Here is a 22,657-nt window from a genome sequence, read left to right as displayed (position 1 = left end):
ACTTCTATTAATTTTTGGAAATTAAGCAGGGAGCAGTTCCATTGTTACCAACACATCCACAAAATAAAAACAACAAAAACAGAAGTACCAGTCATAAACATCATCAAAACTAAAACAAAGGACATACACTAGGATTTGATACTGGAAAGGGAACACGTTCTAGCTTAGTGGAAGAGGCAAGGGTTTTGAGGACTATGTCCATTTGAGCGTTTGCTGACATCTGCTCATTGAGCAGTTTCTCCTTCAGGTCCTCAACCTGTTTCTTGATATCGGCATTCTTCTTGGACAGACGGGCAACCTCTGTACTTTGAGAGCTACTAGAACTAGGTGCCTCCTGAAGCTGACCCTCAAGAATGACATTCTTTGCCTTCAGCTTCCTAATCTCGTCAGTGGCACTATTTTGGGCGTTGATCAACTGGGAGATAGTAGAAGTGCTTCCAACCCCTCCAACTTTATCAATACACCCACACTCCTCTAGAGTGGTCTTAGAGAAGGTTTGCTTACGAGTACCCACCTTAGCTTTTCCCAGAGGGACTTTGAAGAACTCAAACACCTTGGTGAGAAGGAACCCATAAGGCAGACCATGATTACCATCCTTAAACTCTGCCACCTTTTGCATGTGTTCTATCATAATGCCAGGCATGTTGATGGTGGTGTATCCATCCAGTGCTTGCATGAGAACTAGGTCTGCTCGAGATGTAATTGACCTTCTTTCAGCACGAGGGAGCAAAACCTTGTTAACCATCTCAAACAACAATTGGTACACTGGAAGGAGGGCCTTCTTGTGTACCTGTTCCCCCTGCTGAACTGCCTTATCCTTCACGATAACATTTCTAAAGTTTGAAGAGCAGGAGCCTTGAATCGGCGACAATCCCTCAGCAGGCACACATACAATAGATCCCAGCACAACAGAGTCCATCACAAAATTGACACCATTCACCATCATGCAAATATGATCATCCTCAACTGTGAAGAAGTCAGCATAGAAACTGCGCACTTCTTCCTCATACACTTTGGGACTGTCACTTGTGACCAAGTGCGTCCATTGTTGAAATTCACAAATCTCCACCAACTGTCGCATGCCAGCCATATCCAGAATAGCAGGGGTAAATGTACGGCCCCACAACATCTTTTTATTTTTCAATTTTTCCTTCCCAGCAGCCAGGGTATCATCAACCTTTGCCTTCTTGGAAGAACCAGGTTCCTCACCGGCATCACCCTTCATTTTCACCGATTTGTGAGCACTCTTTCCTTTTCTCAGCCGACTTCTCAAACACTATCTTTCCAACTGATTTTTCTATCACTTTTTCTCAAGATTCTTCCACTACTTTTCACCAGAGTTATCACCTTCACTCTTCTTCCGACTCTCACCACTCGCAGAAGATCCCCTTTTTGACTAGGAGATAGAATGCTTCTGTGAGAACTTGCAAGTCAAGGAACCATGTTCCTCACAATCTTCCCATCCTTTACCAATCTTCTCCTCTTTCGGTGTTCTTGGCTTTTCCTAATAACAGACTCAAGAGCCACCTTCTTTTGTAACCTAGTGGTAGGTCTCTTAGGAGTTGGCGCTTGAGTAGTGGCCTGTCCACTTATAGCCCTAATAAAACTAACAATAGCCACAGTATTATAATCAATCTTCACTATCCTCATTCTCCTCTTCAGATAAAGATCTCATTTCAGCAACAACCATAGATAAAGGCTCATCTTAGAAGTGAGGAGAGGGAGCGGGATCAGTACTGACCTGGGGTTTTGGGAGAGAACTCAAGAGTTGGCTCCTCTATGGAGGGAACATGTCCCTCAGTAGGTGCCCCAGTAGTATTGTCCGATGCCGATGGTTTAACAGGCACAAGTTCCCTATTCTCCACCAGAGTCCTATTTTCTTCCCCCAGAGACTCAGACGCACCTTTACCATCCTCAATAACAACACCCTCAACAACTATCGATAACATATTTTCTATGGCTTCTTTTTCTTGTAACCCCAAGGAAAACCCGGTAGAAGAAGGAATGTTACATGTAGACTCAAGACTAGGGGCTGTCATTGTTGATTCAGCATGGACATGACCAACAACTTGGTCTTGATCAGTGTATTCTTCCATTAGTAGACTGGATATTTCTTGTTTTTCTTCTTCTTCGACTGTATCCGCTTCAACTAGTTTTTCCGGCGAGGCAGAAGGAGAAGTCGTAGCCACAAACTTCTTATGAGTCGATCTTTTGCGACTCCGATGAGAACCAGTACTCGATTGGGTAGGAGAGGAGGCAGAGGGTGGTGGTGATTCTGCCTTAGGGTTTGGACTGGTTGGTGTGGAGAGTGTGGGTTCTATGATTGGCGTTTCAATAGGTGAGGGCTCAGTGGGGGTGACACTTGGAACATTTTGAGTTTCCTGGTGTTCAGACATGGTGGGAAGCTGTGAGTTGATGAAGAGATAGTTTTGGTTTAAAGATAGAAAAGAAAGGGAAATTTTGGATTTTTGATGTGAATAGTGCTGGAAGTGATGGTTAAAGGATGTATTTAAGATAGATGAGGGACTGGTTAAGAAAGCCCGCAGTTTGGGTAGTCGGGTCGCTCCACAATGGGTGAAACGCTTATGTTCAAAAATTAGAAAAGTAAAGAAACTGACAATGTGATGACATGGCGCCGTTTGAACCATTTAAAAATTGTGAATGAGAGTACAGAGAAACTACTAACCTGTGTCAAAGGAACCAGGTTCCCTGACGGTTTTGTAAATGTAAGCTTCATCCTTTGACCAACGTGCAATGCATCAACTACTTGTTTGCTCTGTAATCATCATGCGTGTCTTTACCTGTAACGGTATAGAAATGAATTAGACTTCGCCAGAAAACACTTTTTAGCTAAACTAGCTATATATTTCTTTCATAGAAAAGCATCGAGGGACCAGGTTCTCAACTTGGGTTTATCAGCCCTAGTGCCAAGCGGTTTCTTTCAAAGTGCTCTCTGTTCAGTGCTTTGGTGAATATGTCTGCAATCTGATCTTCTGTGCTGCAAAATTTCATACATATGAGCCCTTTTTCAACATTGTCTCTAAGAAAGTGGCGACTCACATCAATGTGCTTTGTTCTCTTATGTTGGACTAGATTCTTGGCCTGCACTGGTATTGTCACATAGCAAGGGCACACAATCAGAGAACACTCAAAAGTCTTCCAACTGCTGCTTAATCCATAGTAGTTGAGCACAGCAAGATGTAATTGCCACATACTCTGCTTCTGCAGTGGAGAGGGCCATTGAGTTTTGTTTTCTTGTACCCCATGAAATTAGACATGAACCTAGAAAATGTGCCATTCCAAACATGCTTTTCCTGTCCACCAGATACCATGCATAATCAGCATCAGCATACCCAACTAAGTAAAAGTTATCTCAAGAGGGGTAGTAGAGAACCAGGTCCTGTGTTCCTTTGAGATATCTCAGGATTCTCTTGGCAGCCTTCAGATGAGATTCCTTTCGATTAGATTGAAACCTGGCACAAAGTCCCACACTGAAGACAATATCTGCTCTGCTTGCTGTGAGATACAGGAGTGACCCTATGATACCTCTATACATGGTCTGATTCACAAGGGAACCAAGTTCATCCATGTCTAGACGAGTTGCTGTGGCAATGGGAGTGTCAATGATTTTTGATGCTTCCATGTCAAATCTCTTCAGCAGCTCCTTGATGTACTTCTGACGACTTATCAAAGTCCCCTTTTGAGATTTCTTCACTTATAAACCCAAGAAGAAATTCAATTACCCCATCATGCTCATTTCAAACTCACTTCCCATTAGTTTTGCAAATTCCTCACATAAAGAGTCAACTGTTGCTCCGAAAATAATGTCATCAACATAAACTTGCACAATGAGGAGGTTCCTCCCGTGTTTCTTCAGAAAAAGGGTGTTGTCAATTTTTCTTCTTGTGAAACCATTTTCTAGAAGGAATTTTGACAACCTTTCATACCAAGCGCGAGGACCCTGCTTTAATCCATATAAAGCCTTGTCAAGTTTAAAGACATGCTCAGGATGCTCATGATTCTCAAATCTAGGAGGTTGCTTGGCGAAGACTTCTTCTTTTAGAAAGCCATTCAGAAATGCACTTTTGACATCCATTTGTAATAATGTGAATTCCATATGTGATGCAAAGGCAATAAGAATTCTGATAGCCTCCATTCGAGCGACTGGAGCGAAAGTTTCATCATAATAAATCCCTTCTTCCTGATAATAGCCTTGAACTACTAGCCCTGCCTTATTTCTTGTGGTGTTTCCAAACTCATCAAGTCTGTTCCTGAATACACACCTGGTTCTAATAACAATACGATCCACAGGCCACGGAACCAGGTGCCATACCTTGTTTCTCTCAAATTGATGAAGCTCTTCTTGCATGACAGTAATCCAGTCTGTATCTTTTAATGATATTTGATAGTTTTGGGGTCTATTTGAGAAAGAAAGACTGAGAAGGCAAGTGTGTTTCTAGCCTTTGATCTGGTTTGAATTCCTGAATCAAGAGGAGTGATTATGTTTTTAAGAGGGTGTGAACCTTTGTGCTTCCAATTTGGTACCTAAATCTCATTGATAGAAGATCCAGGTATATCTAACTATGGTTCTTGGCCGCTTCTCATCTCAGTATGTAGGGTGCCTTGGACCGCATCGACAACTCTGTTCTCAGTTTCTGTTGTTGTGATTGTGGGACTAGGTTCCTCTCCATCAATTAGAGACATATGTCACGACCCAAATTGATGGGCCGCGACGGGCACCCAGTACCTTACTCAACCAAGTACCAACATAACATATCTTTTCATATCATACTATCATAGATAACTAAGCTGGGGAGGCTGCCGTGAGATAAGTAGAATACAACATGTAATACCAACTTATACATAAGATATATGGGCCTATAAGACCAAAATAACCACTCGTACACTGAACATAGGCCGACAAGGCCATACAATCTTTTACGTACATGACATCTATCTACAAGCCTCTAAGAATACATAATTGTCATAAGGGTAGGGACAGAACCCCGCCATACCAAATAATACACATCTAAATCATACTGACCAAACAAGAAACTCCGGAGCAAAATGAGTGCACCAACATCTTCCGCTGAGCTAATTGCCTACTTGGAGGACTTTCGACCTGTCTATCGAGACCTGCGGGCATGAAACGTAACATCCCCAGGCAAAAATGGATGTCAATACAAATAATGTACCAAGTATGTAAGGCAATATACTTGAAAGCCGAAACTGAACTAATAATATAATAACTGAAAGTAACTGGGAGTCAAAGATAGTTTGAAGATATGCTTACCTGCTGATACTAACTCAACTCTCTCAATATAGTAAGTAAAATAACTGTCCGACCCTATAAGGCTCAATATATATAATTGTTGTGCCGTAGTAGGCTCGCTCATAGGCGCTCGGCCATACTAGGCTCTGTATCTCGGCCAACTGGGATCGCTCATAGGCGCTCGGCCACAGTAGGCTTGGTATATAACTTACCATCTGACCAGAGGTTGCCCAATAGGGGCCTGCCCATTGATTATAACTCTCTTGACTGGAAGAAGACAATACTCATTTAAATATGAAGTCCTGATAAGGAGAATATTGTAATTTATGAGACTAGGATAATGTATATAAATTCGGGAGTATGAACTTCTCTTTATGCCTCGTTATCAAACACATGTAATTAAGAGATCATGCCAAAATGAAAGAAAGGTTTAGTATTAACATACCTGAGCCGATTCTCTTGACAATCCCTCAAACACGCGTCAATTGCGACAACACATAACTGCGGATCGAAATAGGAAAAAATCCGTATGATGTTCTTGATAAAGATTGTACCGTGCTCTCTTAGAATTTCAAATCTCGTTGCGATTACACTAAATAGCTTCGTTGCAAATCTCTTAGAGTTGCGAATCCGAATTGAAGCTAAATCCGTCTCTTGCCATACTTAGAACCATACTTAGAATCATACCTTAATAAGGTAAATTTCGTAAAATTGTTGGATTTTTGTGGGCCCTACTTGATAGGGATGTCTTGGCCAAATAATGTCCAAATTATGACACCTAGCAACTTAATTTAAGAGTCATTTGATTGACTACATTTTGCTGCAACGTTTTTGGCTTTAAGATTATCCAATAACGTAATTAACTTTGTAATCCCCCACTAATCCAATAATTAATCAATTACCCACATAATTAAGAATTATCCCAAATTACTCAGATTACTACTCACTTTTAATACACTTCATGTACCTTATGATCATGGTCATGTGGTACCTTATATGACACTAGTCTATAAATACAGGGTATTTATGGCCCGAACCGTATTTTATCTCAAAATGCCAAACTTTGATGAAATTCATTTTCATCGATTTGCTTACCCTCTCACCTTTATGAATTTACTTATCACTTGCTTGAAATAGCGTAATACCTATAATCCCAAAATAATCTCATTCCCGAGCTTACATCGATGAACTTACGATGAAATTTCAACATACGAAAATGCGGGATGTAACATCTCATTTTTGAGCTTCCATCAATTTACTTATGGCGTACTTTCATTAGTACTCCTCTTGACATCTAGGCAACTGTGTTGTGAATGAATCCCAAAGGCCAGGGCATTCCCCCCTTTTGGCCTCTTTCTCACACCACTACTCGAGGTCGGAATCCTCCCAATCTTGTAACTATTGCTACCTTTTATCATGCAGCCTGTACGACTCTAACTTTGTAAGTGCGTTTATGCGACCCTTCTCTCATTTTCTTTCCTCCACCTTTTAGCCAAACTTTAGGCTTCACTTTGTGTTCATATATAAAATTATGTCAAGCTGTCCCTCTGGGCGTCATTAGCTTTACTTCATCTAAGTAGGCCATACTATACCATAATTCTTACTTCGATTTATCGTTACTGAGGTCTGCTACCAAACTCCAGGTTACTCTCGTTGCTTATCTTATATGCATAAAACTAAGTCTTTTAATTCTTCTTCATTACTGTTCATCTTAAGAATGATGGCCTAATCTCATCTTGTACTTTGCAGCTTTTACCCATCCATTGTTGATTTACTCAATGTTGATCTATAATCTTCCATTGATAACTTGAAATTTCTTACGTAATATATTTCCACTAGGGCTTACGCTGCATCATGGAACATTTGAAATGATTAGATTGATCCACCAGGGGTGATACCATGCTTCCATAACCGTATTTCATAGCATCCCAATGTGATTCACCTTACGTGAGTATTTTAATCCTATACAATGCATGAAATCATTACTCAATCGAAGGCCCAAATGTGATCTTTCATTTATCACAATTACACCCTCATTCTACTACCAGGGCAGCATTCCATATCTTCTAAATGCTACTAGTCTTAGATTCCTTTGAGTTCACTCAGGCTATACTGAGCTTTCTATAACTTAGAGAAACCATTAGCTCTCTTGTTTTAATGGGCTTAATCCTGAGGACTTATCCATTCTCATCACCTTCTCACTCGTCATTTTTTATCCTGACTCCTGCCTTCCTAAAAGCTTGTCGCTTTACCATACTTTGGCTTGCGACCTCCACATATCTATTTATACTACTCGTGACCTTCCTTCAACTTGCTTGCCTCGTGTTATTTTGGAACATCAAGCGAGACATCACATCGTCTCTAATTCTTCTTTACTCTTTTAACTAGACCTTTCGATGCATAGAAGCCATAGGCCAGAAAATATGCCACTAACGATGCCGTTATCATTCTTGGATACTGAGTCTCAGCGCTTCTGGCCTTCTATCTGAAGTGTGGACTATTCACAACCTTATGCATTTGAGTATCTCGTACGTTGTTCACCTTTACCTTACTTACCTTAAAATCTTGCCTCACATCTTCTGTCTCTTTTATGACCTCCCTTCCACATAGGTATAATTCACATCCACGACTTGAAGCTCTATTATAATACCTGCACCTCTGGTGCATACACAATCCGGTGGGAGCTTCATACTGACTTCTTATGTGGCTTGTACTCTTCTAACTGGCTTTCTCGTAGAGCCGTTATGGAATACGATTGTTGTACTATATCTCTCGTACCTATGATATTAAGGGTGATTCCGTAATGTTTTCAATCATGATTTCTATAATTTTCTGGGTCCAATAATCAGACTCCTGATTTACTTGGTTGATGTAACTCTTTAGTTTTCTCTTCCTTATGATCAACCTTTATGTAAGCTTAAGCTATCTTCTGATTTACGGCTCCTGGTATTAGTTATTACTTTATCCTTTTATCGGCGCTATGGAATATCTATGATACAATCTTCTGACAATTCAATCCTTTGTCTATGCCCTAAGCTCAAGTCATTCTTTTAATTTATACCGGAGTCTTCTACGGCTGTATGAATGTCAACATATATGTTGCATGGATATAACTCTGAAGTCTTAAGCGCATAATCACTTTTGTTCCTTCTGAGCTTCCTTTAAACGTAAACTATTACTTTTCTTGGTCTTTCTGCCCCTCTGTTGCGTGTATACTTAGCTTTTTTTAGTTCCTATGCATGCCGGAATTTTTTTGCAACTCACATGGTCTCGAATATTACTTTTGGTTTCATTTCCCGCTCATTAGCTCCGATAGGTGCCACTTTCTTATGGAGTGCATACAATGTTTTAGTGAGACTGCTATTACAAGACCATTTCTTCTTCAAGTTACTATGCTTAGGTTGAACCCTTCTTCCTTATTTCCTCAGCTAGTCTTTTGTTGTCATACTTAGGGAGGACCCTCTAACTCTTGTAAAGCTTCGAGCTTATTACATCGTATACTTGACAAAATTTTTGATGTTCTTCCTCGCCTATAATTATCCGTAGTTACTTATTTTCATGCACTTGTGCTTGTAGGGTTGCTCCTTAACTGAAGTTTTGACTTTCTTCCCAGTGAGACTATCTTTTATTTCCATAACATTCATACGGTACCTTTAACTACCCCAACTCTTGTCTGAATATTTCCCAAGGGTCACGATGTCGTATCTGCTAGATTGAATTCCCCATGTTAGGGTTCACTATGTTCGTCTTACACAATCTGTTGATTTTTCTGTGTCCTCTTGTTTAGCCATAACTAAGCTCTTCCTGAATCAACTACTAACTACTCGTTGGCCCATTCTCATATCAATATTCCACATAATCTTTCTTGGGTTATTTACTTTGTCTTAACTTACGTCTCGCACTGGTTCCTTATCTATCAATAACATCTCGGGTAGGAACCCTTACTTCCTCTTCTTGACATCGTGCTTGCATAATGTTCTAGAATCATAGCATATCTATAGGATTTGAATGAGTGCAATCTCATCTCTTTCTCATTTTTTATCGCATTCTTCCTTTACCATTCCATAGTTACTAGAACCACTTAATTTTGACTTAATGCCACATCACACCATATTCCCCTCTTTAGGGGAGCACTAAGATTTAGTGCCACGATGATGTACGTATAAATGTTTTACCTTTTCATCTTTGGCATCTTTTCACATTATCGATGATCCTTCCTCGCCTCGCGGTAATCCTTATGTACATGAGATGACAAAATACCTCACTCGCGAGGGTGACACTTAGTGTAATCGGCACATACAGTCCCTTAAGCTTAACTTTGCTCACCTTGCTTGCTTTAGGGAAGCGTCTTCCTGAATGGCCTTTAAAGGGTATTCTTCTGTCCTCTATTCTATTATCGCCAGGACACAATCTCTGAAATTCTCATGATGCTGACTATTACTCAGTCCCTAGTTCATGTTTAGTTTACCTTGTTCATCAGTCCATACTGATTTCTATTACTCTGGGGTCTAACTTTTCCTTCTAGTAGTCACGTTGGAGTAACAAACTTATTTCTCAAAATGAGGATATGACTTTATCGCCTATATTCTTTTGTTGTCTCAAGGCCTGTCACCTCTCGTCTTTTCCTTCACTTGACTATAGACTCTGTAATATTGTCATCTTCTCATCTACCATTGTCATCCATGTATCATGTCTTACTCATAATGCTTCATTAACTCTTTTCTTATTTCCCGCTAACATTTATGTCTATCACTTTATTCTGAAAACTCGAACAAGATATTCTTTTGTTCTTAGCTCTCCTTTGCTCCTTCCAGTGGCTCTTCGGGTTGCTTAACATTCTCTCTCTACTAGAGACGCGAGCCACACTAAGGTAATATTTATCCCTTCCAGGCTTTTAGTGCCTATCTTCTGAATTTTTTTTTTGATCATGCTAGTATTCACATCTAATTATAATATTCTATAGTGCACCACCTGGGTGCCTCACAAGGAGATCTATTAGCACCTTTGTAATATCCTTCGGAAATGTCAACTAACACAAATAATCCATTTAGCATTTTGGGTTACTCTAACCCCAACCGGATCCTGATATCCCGTCCTTTTCGTAAACTACACCTTTTAGCCCCCAATAGGGTATAATTGAGATGGGTGTGGCCAATTATATATACCTCTGTTATTGTTGAAGGTAACTCAAAAGGCTTATATTTCTCTGCTTGAATTGTAAATACTAATAATCTTCATTAGCTGGGCGCCTCGTACCCTTCTTTATCTTGCTTCTTTTACTTGTTGAAACTTGTATCTATCTTTTGAATCTCTCATTGCCTTTCACCATGGGGGGATAGATATTCCTTCCTTAAGGCTCCTTATCAAAAGGCTTACACGTCTTAGTACACACATGATCTGCTAAAGACCTTACATTTATCCATCATAAGCATCATGAAAAATCCAGTTCCTCTAACTCAACTCTTTCACAGCCACATGCAATCTCTTACCAACCGTCTTTTTAGATGTAGGAATCGTCGTATTATGAATAAGAAAGAGTTTAGGAAATTGAGTTCCTACAACTGAGCTCTACCACACGATCTAGAGAAAGAAGAAAGAGTGACAGTCCTAAATGCCCTGTAGCCTCCTGCTTATGAGTGTGGTGTACAAGACACCCATAAACAAGACTCTACTAGGCACAGCTTGTAGACTCCCTACGACAGAACTGCTCTGATACCACTTTTGTCAAGACCCAAACCGATGGGCCGCGATGGGCACCCGGTACCTTACTCAACCGAGTACCAACATAACGTATCTTTTCATATCGTACTATCATAGATAACTAAGTCGGAGAAGCTGCCATGAGATAAGTAGAATACAATATGTAATACCAACTTATACATAAGACATATGGGCGTATAAGACCAAAATAACCACTCATACACTGAACATAGGCCGACAAGGCCATACAATCTTTTACGTACATGACATCTGTCTACAAGCCTCTAAGAATACATAATTGTCATAAGGGTAGGGACAGAGCCCTGCCATACCAAACAATACACATCTAAATCATACTGACCAAAGAAGCAACTCCGGAGCAAATAGAGTACACCAACATCTTCCGCTGAGTTGATCGCCTACTTGGAGGACTCTCGACCTGTCTATCGAGACCTGTGGGCATGAAATGCAGCATCCCCAGGCAAAAAGGAAGTCAGTACAAATAGTGTACGGACTATGTAATACAATATACTAAAAGCTGAAACTGAACTGACAATAAAATAACTGAAAGTAACTGGGAGTCAAAGATAGTCTGAGGATATGCTTACATGTTGATACTGACTCAGCTCTCTCAATATAGTAAGTAAAATAACTCTCCGTCCCTATAAAGCTCGGTATATATAACTACTCTACCGTAGTAGGCTCTCTCAAAGGCGCACGGCCATACAAGGCTCTGTATCTCGGCCAACTGGGCTCGCTCATAGGCGCTCGGCAGCAGTAGGCTCGGTATATAACTTACCATATGATCAGAGGTTGCCCAATAGGGGCTTGCCCATGGATTATAGCTCGATGGTAATGAAAATACTATAATACTGCATATATAGGCTCTCTGCTCTCTTGACTGGAAGAAGACAATACTCAATTAAATATGAAGTCCTGATAAGGAGAATACTGTAACTTATGAGACTAGGATAATGTATATAAATTCGGGAGTATGAACTTCTCTTCATGCCTCGTTATCAAACACATATAATTATGAGATCATGCCAAAATGAAAGAAAGGGTTAGCCTTAACATACCTGAGCCGATTCTCTGGACAATCCCTCAAACACACGTCAATTGCGACAACACATAATGGCGGATCGAAGTAGGGAAGAATCCGTATGATGTTCTTGATCAAGATTGTACCGTGCTCACTTAGAATTTCAAATCTCATTGCGATTACACCGAATAACTTCGTTACAAATTTCTTAGAGTTGCGAATCCGAATTAAAGCTTAGTCCGTCTCTTTCCATACTTCGAACCATACTTAGAATCATACCTTAATAAGGTAAATTTCTTAAAATTGTTGGATTTTTGTGGGCTCTACTTGATAGGGATGTCTTGGCCAAATAATGTCCAAATTATGACACCTAGCAACATAATTCAAGAGTCATTTGATTGACTACATTTTGCTGCCACGTTTTTGGTTTTAAGATTATCCAATAACTTAATTAACTTTGTTAATCCCCCATTAATCTAATAATTAACCAATTACCCACATAATTAAGAATTATCCCAAATTACTTAGAATACTACTCACTTTTAACACACTTCATGCACCTTACTATCATGGTCATGTGGTACCTTGTATGACACTAGTCCATAAATACCGGGTATTTATAGCTCGGACTGTATTTTATAACGAAATGTCAAACTTCGACAAAATTCATTTTCATCGATTTTCTTACCCTCTCACCTTCACGAATTTACTTATCACTTGCTTGGAATAGCGTAATACTTATAATCCCAAACTAATCTCATTCTTGCGCTTACATCGATTAACTTATGACGAAACTTCAACATACGAAAATGCGGGATATAACATCTCATTTCTGAGCTTCCATCAATTACTTATGGCATACTTTCACGTACAAAGTGTAACAACATAGTCGCACCATATTCATTGGATTCCTTGACATGACTCATCATGTCAGCCTTTCCGTTTGCCATGTCAATAACTTCACCAGGGATATTTGATAGCTCTGCATCTTGATCAGCCGTATCATGTGCAACTTTTCGAAGAAGGTGTAGTTCTTCGTCAAATATCACATGTATGCTTTCCTCAACACTGGGTTCTTTTGTTGTATATCTTGTAGGCTTTGCTTTGTGATGAATATCCAAGAAATATTCCTTCGTCACTCTTGGCATCAAACTTTCTCAGAGCTTCCTTATCGTTGTTGAAAACAAAGCATTTACAACCAAATGTCCTAAAGTGTGTTAGCTTAGGTTTTCTCCCATTTAGCAGTTCATACGGGGTTTTGTTCAGGAGGGACTTGATCATGCACCTGTTCACCAAGTAGTATGCAGTGTTGACTGCCTCTGCCCAGAAACCCTTTGCAACACCACTATCAATCAACATTATTCTTGCCATGTCTTCAAGAGTCCTATTCTTCCTCTCCACAACACCATTTTATTGTAGTGTTCTTGGAGCTGAAACATTGTGAGTAATGCTATTTTCAACACAGAATTCGTCGAATTTGGCATTATCAAATTCTGTCCCATGGTCAGACGTGATACATACTACATTATTACCCATCTTCACTTGGATCTTCTTGACAAATGCAACAAACACTTGGAAGGTTTCATCCTTGGTTCTGAGAAACAAAGTCCAGGTGAATCTGGAGTAGTCGTCCACAATGACAAAGATGTGCCTTTTTCCTCCTCTGCTTGGCACTATCATAGGTCCACATAGATCCATATGGAGAAGATCAAGTGGCCTTGAGGTACTAACTTCCCTTTTGGGCTTGAAAGAGGATCTGGCATGATTTGCTTTATCACATGCATCACACACCTTGTGATCCTTGAAGCTTGACTTGGGCAAACCACGAACCCGGTCCTTCTTGACCAGTTTGTTCAGTAGTAAGAAACTTGCATGATCGAGCCTTCTGTGCCATAACTCAGCATCATCATCAATAGCACTTAGACAGCTGAGATCACCACTCTGCTGGGACTCAAAATCAGCAACATAGATATTTTTGTATCCTTTCGCCACTAGCACCACTTCACCAGTCACAAGATTTGTGACTGTGCATACCTTTGACACAAATTCCACCTTGTTTCCCTTGTCACAGATTTGGGAAACACTCAACAAGTTGTACTTCAATCCGTTGACATAGTACACATTTTCAGTAGAATGAGAGAGTGACTCCCCAATCCTTCCAATTCCCAAAATGTATCCCTTTTTGCCATTTCCAAAGGATACACTCCCTCCTTGCAGGGCCTTCAGTGAAAGGAAATCGATTGTACTTCCAATCATACCATTTTTTGTTGTTCCCCTTCATTTCTCCCTGCACAAGGAAATCAAGGGGTAGATTTAGGAACCCAAACAAGTTTGGATCCCTTGTAATGAGGAAAGGGATGAATGAGAGTTCTTTTGGTTCAAGCAGGCATCCTGCGTCGTTTATATGTGGGACCAGGTTCTCTAGCAGTACTTACCTTCTTAGAAAACACTTTGTTTTTCTGTTGAGACTGAAACTTAGCCTTACAGGTTTCCTTAAAGTGCCCAGTGTTATCACAGTGAGTACAAAGCCAATTTTCAGGTACAATAACGTACTTGCTATGAGGGTTGTAGGGTTTTTTTTCCCTTTGGAACCCGATTCCCTGCCTGTTTCCCTCATTATTTGTGTACATGGTAGTGATAGCATCAGAAGACCAGGTCCACTTGAGTGATTTTTCAAGATCACTCTTGATTCTACCTAGTTCTTCTTGAAGTTGTTTGTTCTTCTCAAGTTCAGCACACAGACTAGATTTCACCGATTTTATCTCAGCTTCAAGCCTAAGATGTATTTCATCCGCAACTTCCTTTCCCTCTTGAAGAATCTCATTCCCGCCTTCTCCTTTTAGTCCTTCAGATCTACAACTACTACTAATAGATCATCTCTCTCATGCTCTATGCTAGCAACCTTTTCAGTCAAGGCTTCTTTCTATTTCTTAACACACTCAATGGTCTCCTTTATACTGACCACAACAACTACTAGATCATCTCTCGCATGTTCTATGTTTGCAATTTTTTCAGTTAAAACATCATTTTCTTTCTTCAGACTCTCAATGGTTTAGTTTAAATCTACCACAACAACTACTAGTCATCTCTCGAATGTTCTGCTTCTCCTAGTTCAATAGTCAATTCATTTTTATCATTTATAAGACTGTCATAAGCATCAATTAAAACATTTGCCAGAGATATAAGTTTTTTAAGAGAATATGATTTCACATTTCTTTGAACATCTAGAAAATTTACCTTATCATCATCGTCGTCATCTTCATCGGATTGTGCCATCAAGGCAAAGATAGAGTCATACTCAGCTGCTTCACTTTCCATTGCCATCATGGAGCTATCACCTTGATCATCATCTTCTTTAGATTCACTGGAAGAGTCTCCTTATGCAGCAAGAGCTTGTTTCATAACATTGTCAGCGTCATTTTTCCTCTTGAAGAGTTTGTTAGGAACCGGGTTTCTCTTAGCTGCTTTGTCTGTGTTGTGTTTGTATTCATCTTGCTTGAGGAGAGGACAATCCTTGATGAAATGTCCTGGCTTACCACACTTATGACAAAGGTCATAATATTTTGGCTTGCTGGAATTGCCCCTTTTTGGAATGCCTCCATTTATGCGAACCATTTTCTGGAATCTTTTTGTCAGGTAAGCCGTATCAGCATCCTCACCACCTGAATCATTGTTGTCCGTCTTGAGGACCAGGTTATTGTATCACCCCGGAAAATTTTGAAGTACTTAAGTGTAAAGCCCGATAAAGTTTACAAAGAAAATAATGTTTCACGGTGCCGGACTAGGCTTACATGTTTGAACAATACACCGAAAAGTAAAGGAAAATTTTTGCCAAAAAAGTGCATTTCTGCGGTCCATTATGCGACCGCAGAACCACTCTGCGGACCGCATAATGGCCGCAGAGTGAGGCAGTTAATTGGGTCAGTTGGAAGCAACTATGCGACCGCATAACTGTTATGCGGTGCATCATGCGACCACATAACAGTTATGCGGACCGCATAGTGACCGCATACACCGACAGTTCTTTTGGCTATTTTGTAACCAATTATGTGACCGATATGGAGTCTGCATATCGGTTATGTGATCTCATACCTTATTCTGGAGCTCCATTTTTTGGTTTTGAAAACCTGACCCTATTTCGTTAAATACACTCTCTAGGACATTTTTGAGACATAATCTGATATTTTAAAGTGAGAGAGAGTGCCCTAGAGTGAGAAGGTGTTCTTCAATAATTTTTCTTCAATTCTTGATCAAGTTTTGGAAGATTAAGAAGGGAAGCTCTCTAGGTCTTCATCCTAGAGGTAAGATTCTACACCCTAAACCCTAATTTCGAAATTTTCTGAAAATGGGTAACTAGCAAGATAATTTTTGGGCATGAGAGTAGTTTATTTTACATACATGTGTTATCAAAGGGTGTAGGAAGATTGTTGAGCTAAAAATGGTAAAGATTGGGCTGTGGGATGATGGAATTCTCCATAAAAGGACCTTGGAAGCTTAATGCACACTTAGTGTTTGATAAAATGCTTAAATGAGCTCGAACCATGACCACCTTCCTAATTTTGATTCAATTTGTTATATTTCTATGATAGATTGAAGTTGCTAAGAATTCTGAAATATTTAGAGCGTAAGGAAGCTCAAGCGAGGTAAGTTGGCTAAACTCTTCTCTTAGAATTAAATCCCACGATATTCATGTAAATTATGTAAGTCCCGAGTGATTCATTATGAAATTGGCTATTCTGAGTAATATTGGGTTGAAATATATATGTCCAACAAGCATCCCAAATGCTCTATTCATGTTATGTTAGCAATTGAGGATGTGTTAAAATATGGGCTGTGCATTAATAATGTTTCGACTTTAAGTCAAGTTCAAATGAAGGCTATTATGCCAAATTTTGTGAAATATCTTTATGTGCATTAGACTATAAATTGCTCACATGTGTACTACACACTTTGATTTGAATTGTATTTGTTGTTGATGATGAGGATGATATTTGAAATTGATAATGTGAGCATGAAATACTCAATATGGCCAATGTGCCAAGAATGATTTTATAATTATGGCCACTAGTGCCAATGAAATGAAAGGATGTGAATGTATTATGAGATGCGATGATTGATATAAAAAGGTTGATGTCTCAAATAAGATAGCCTAGCCAACCGGGTCGTGATCGAACACCATGCCGCACATATGGTGGTGATTGTGCTGGATATTGTAATTGAAATTGTGATTGTGGTCGATGTCCCTAATGGATAGCCTAGCCGATCGGGTCGTGATCGGACTCCGTCTTACAGACGGTGGTATTGATATTGAGAGAAATTGTGGTTGATGTTTCTACTGAGATAGCCTAGCCGATCGGGTCGTGATCGGACTCCGTGCTACGAGTGTGGTGGTACAGGTTTTGTGAATAATGGTATTGTGAATAGTGGTATTGGTATGGTGAATAATGGTACTGGTATTGTGGACAATGGTATATCGATACTAAAAATCTCTCAATGTGAGATAAGGAAATTAATTTGAACTTTGTCTTAATCCTAAATTGAGTTTGATGTTAATTAAGGCTTCCATTGATATTATGATAATCATATTTATTTTATTTGTCATTCTATTGAGAAGCTGTTTAGTTATATATACTAGTGCTATTCAACAGTACTAACGTCCCTTTTGCCGGGGGTGCTGCATCTTTGAATGGATGCAAGTGGTTCCACAATAGGAGATATTGGTCAGTGATAGCAGTGCACCTTCTTCCCAGCTGTCTTGGTGAGCCCCACTTCATTCCGAGGTCATGAATCTTTTGTACTTTATGTATTCTATTTGAGGTATAGCCGGGGCCTTGTTGCCGGCAATATCATTGTACTCTTCGGTATCTATAGAGGCTCCGTAGACATAGTGTGGGTTGTGTATTGGTGCTGGGAAAGACAAACTATGCTATATTGTGGTTGTATTACTTGTCCATTTGAGACTTTAAAAATGGTGAAACTTATGGTCAGAAATTGGTAATTGCAGACATGACCACTTTATTGTTTAATTAAGGAAAACATATATTCTCTTTATTCATGAATGAGTTTGGGTAGAAGGAATCTAACAGGCTTGCTCGGTTGGGTTCACTCGGTTGAGCGCCGGTCGCGCTCCTCGATTTTGGGGCATGACAGTTATTCTCCCTTTTAAGCTATCTTCTCTCATTGCCCTTCTTATTCTTCATTTCATAGGTTTTCAGATTGCCAACAAGTTCATCGATGGTTAGCTTCTGCAGGTCCTTTGCCTCTGTGATAACATTCACTCTGCTTTCCCAGGAACTGGGAAAAACACTGAGTATTTTCCTGACGAGTTTGTTTCTTGGAATGATTTCTCCTAGAGAGTGAAGCTCATTGATGATAGAAGTGAACCAAGTATGCATGTCCTGGATGGATTCATCATCTTTCATTTTGAACAACTCATATTTTGTGGTAAGCATGTCAATCTTTGATTGCTTAACTTGTGTTGTTCCCTCACAGGCTGTTTGGAGCGCCTCCCAAATCTCTTTAGCAGATTGGCATGATGAGATCCTGTTGTATTCATTAGGTCCAATACCATAGACAAGAATTTTCTTTGCATGAAAGTTCTTTTCTATGGCCTTGCGGTCAACATCATTGAACTCCTTTCTTGTTTTGGGGATTGTTAAAGCTGGGTCACCACTGGTTTTTGTGGGGACTAAGGGTCCATCGCAGATGACGTCCCAGAGCTCTGAGTCTTCATCCATGATGAAGTCATGCATCCTAGTCTTCCACTATCCATAGTATTGGCCGTTGAACCTTGGTGGTCTGTAGGTAGATTGACCTTTTTCAAAGTTTGGTAGAGCAGCCATGGGGATCCTTTCTAGGTGTTAGCCTGATAGAAAGAACCTGCTCTGATACCAATTGATTGAATTTAAGGGTCCACCAAACTATATAGATAACCGGGTTTTCTATTAGTTCCCACAGAACACACACACACTACAGTAAGTAAATGACACAAGGAAGTTTTACGTGGAAAACTCCCAGCTCACGGGATTAAAAACCATGACCTACACTTGTAGGATTTCAACTTCACTTCTGAGCAAACTTTAGATTACAACCTATTGTAACCGAGGAATTAATCTCTTAATCCCTCACTAACTTATAACAACTCTATTACAAAGACTTACAACTCGACTAACTCTAGCCAAGACACAATCACAAGGATTTATGATTTACAAAGGTTTCCTACACAATGCTTCTAACTAAGCTAAGTAGGAATTACAAGTAAAGAACTTTAACAAAGGTAAAACACAACTAAGGACATGTAATAACTCAATACAGGGAACTAGTCCGTCTTTATGTTGTTCTTTGTTCTTGATGCTCTTGAGAATCGCTTGCTAGATTGATTGGTTACTTGAGGGAGTGCTTGATGGATTCTTCAAAAGTTCAAGTGATGTTTTGTCTTTGGTTTAATGTTAATATAACATTGGTGACATCACTTGAATGACGCAAGCATGCATGGTACAGGATCATTCCCAATGAAGTTGACTGTTACACTGTTTCGCACTGTTGCGCATGCAGGCAGCAACTTTACAACTGTTGGAGAGTTAACTAGTACGATCAGCAGGGGAACTGATGTCCATTTGTTCCCCTTGTTTATTCTTTGACTCTTGAAGCATTGATTTACAATTCCAGCTTAAGTCTTGTTGCCACATACTTGAGGATGTGTATCGGGTTCCTTATCTGGTTCTTGTCATTAAGTTTGTTAGATCATCAATACATAATAAGGTACATATAACCTATCACCAAGTTTTCCCAATGCAACCCTACCTTGTATAAATATGATATTTAGCCATTTTTTTGGAGGGACACAAGATTTTCTGAGGCAAAAACACGCTGGAATCAAGAAAAAGGATTCAACTTCACATTTGTTTTTCTCTTTCTTCCTTTTCTTCTATTATTATAAATTCTAGTATTGTATTTTTACACACCAGTGAGTAGCTTAACTTTTAATTTAGGGTTTGATAGATACTCTTAATGATGACTTTTCATTATGTTTAATATAATTTTGCCTTTGAATTTTCTCTACTTGTTCTACTACATGATTATCTTTTTTGATTGAAGGGACCTTAGTTGGCTATACCTATTTATTTTGTATTGCTTGAGAGAAAGTGCATATTTAGGTTATTGTTTAACAAAGTTACTCCTAAAGTATATGAGAAATTAGTACGGAGAGTTTAAAGGTAGGTTTAAAAATTACAAAAATTTGATGTGATCTTAGTGGGCGACAAGAGAGTGTAACTAGCGTAATTCGAGAGAATACGTTAGTAAATTATTGTACTTACTCGAGAAAGAATTACAATAAGTGAAGTACTCATGATCATTAGAGAATTCAGTTGAATTATAGGAGAAGTAGCGGAAGGGGCTTCAACATTTGGGGAAATCACAAACCCTTTGTTTTCATCTTGTTCACAATCTTCAGTTTATTTAGTAATAATTTTTATTGCATTTTATTACTTGCCATTAGTTAGTAAAACAATCAAGAAATCACTATTTGCTACTTTGAGAGTTGACCGCATGAATCCCTATGCAAAATATAGTCATAACTAATAGGTTATTCCTTGTGGAATTCGACTCGGAACTCTCACACTATATTATGTTTACATTGACCGCTTGTCCTCTTAGGTGAAAAAGTTGAGCGTGATCAAAATTTATTATCGTTAATCGGCAGTTAACATTGTTATTTATTATAGCTAGAAGAATTGCTAGGATTCCTAGTTTAGTCAATTTTCTTGATTCTATTTTTATTACTATAAAATTCTAACTTTTGTATTCTTTTGTGTTGCAGGTGTATGCCTAGAAACTCATCAAGGAACTGGTGAATTATTTAAATCATTAGCGGAACCTGAGAAGGCTTTCAGGGCATTGAATCAGGATAACAAGAGGAACAAACATATAGAAATCGAATAAACAAATTAAATTTGAAATAGGGAAAGTTAGAAATAACAATGAACGATGAACTTCACGTTGGAAATCATGAAGTGGCACCTCTTGTGCGAGAAGCTGCTCCCCATATTGGGTGGACCCAACCTGTCACGACCCCAAACTCCCCACCTTAGGATGTCGTGATGGCAGAAATAATAGCTCAGACATCAAATTAAACTAGTAAACTATCAAAACAGAATCCAAACGGTACAACTGGCAAAGTAACTCCTAAAAACTGGTGGAACTAAGTCATAAGCTCTAAAAGAGTACACTAATAGTCTCGAAAATACAGTACTATTTCGGAACAAGAAATAAACAGTAGAGAATCTAAAAGTAGAAGGTGACTTCGAGGTCTGCGAACGTCGAGCAGGTGTACCTTGAAGTATCCGACAAAAGCTAATCAATCACTGGCGTCCAACACGTGCAGATGTACCTGGAACTTCATAAAAATATACAAAAGCGTAGTATGAGTACACAACAATGGTACCCAGTAAGTATCAAGCCTAACCTCGGTAGAGTAGTGACGAGGCCAGATCAAGACATCTACTAGGATAAAATAAACTAAACAGAGTACAACATAGTCTAATAATGAAAAGCAAGGAAGTAAATGATAAGTAAGTAGTTCAATAATGTAGGCCAACCACAAAAATATAAGTGGTAAAGGCAACAAGGAGTGAACACATGAGGAAAACAACAAGTAGACAAATACGGATAATTACAAGTAGAATAATGAAGAAACAACAACAACTACTCATCCAACAAACCTTTTAACATAAGAGGTGCAACAAGAATCACAACCTAGGTACCGCCTCGTATCAATACTTCACAATTTCAATCACAATCTTTCCTTACATCACCGCGTGAGCCTTACATTTAGTTTTGAAAATATTTTCCTGAAATAGCTACACACGTTTTAGTCCCCTTATCTCACTGTGTTGCTTCAATTAATTCCCTTACTAGCAACACGTGTATTAGTTCCCACCTTATCTCACCGCATGCGTATCAACCCATATCCTTATACCACCGCATGCATATAATTATAACAACACAATTATCAACTCACACTACAAATTCTCATATGCCACAAAAACTTGCCAAAATCAATAATACCGATGTTATCACAACATATAGCCCATGGCTCAATCACAATGTGTACAAGAATCTCAATAACAACAAAATGAACGAGGAATACTCAACAAGGAAAAATATCTTAACAATTACCATCTTCAACCTCAATGTGATAATGACTTCCACAACTCCAACACTAATAACGCAACAAGAACATATTCCACGGAACAACATCTTCAAGTAAAAGCAATTCAACAATAAAAGGGGTGACAAGACAACAAGGAAGGTAAATACTTAAACTAAGCATATAAGAGCAATTACAATAATAAAGAGTATAACAAATTCAAGAGAAACCAATTACAATAGATAAAGCTATGATCTTTACACATTTATAAAAAAGTCAATAAAAGTCAACCCCGGACTCGCCCGATCAAAACCCGATTCCAAGGGTCGATTTCGACTACCCATAACCCTACGAGTCCATATATTATTTTTGTTTTCAAATTTGAGTCCAAATCGACTCTCAAAATTCAAATCTTCATTTTTCAAAACATTGACAAAAATCGTAAATTTTCCTCTTTGATTCTCACAAATTTAATATTAAATCTAGTATATAA

The 22,657-nt window shown here is 39.0% G+C and overlaps 1 protein-coding gene across 1 annotated transcript; it reads right to left on the bottom strand.

The window, feature by feature from the left end:
• Positions 1 to 18,181: 18,181 nt before the first annotated feature.
• Positions 18,182 to 18,766, bottom strand: LOC142180079 (uncharacterized). Its single transcript, XM_075251001.1, has one exon. It carries the CDS (start codon positions 18,764 to 18,766, stop codon positions 18,182 to 18,184), a length of 585 nt encoding a protein of 194 aa, XP_075107102.1.
• Positions 18,767 to 22,657: the final 3,891 nt, after the last annotated feature.

This window comes from Nicotiana tabacum, chromosome 4, assembly GCF_000715075.1.
Source record: "Nicotiana tabacum cultivar K326 chromosome 4, ASM71507v2, whole genome shotgun sequence".
NCBI lineage: Eukaryota > Viridiplantae > Streptophyta > Magnoliopsida > Solanales > Solanaceae > Nicotiana > Nicotiana tabacum.
Note: the sequence above shows the minus strand (reverse complement) of the source record. Positions and strands in the feature narration are given on the sequence as shown.

Coding starts and splice junctions, on each gene's coding strand:
- LOC142180079 (XM_075251001.1), bottom strand. CDS start 18,766: ATGCATGACTTCATCATGGATGAAGACTCAGAGCTCTGGGACGTCATC.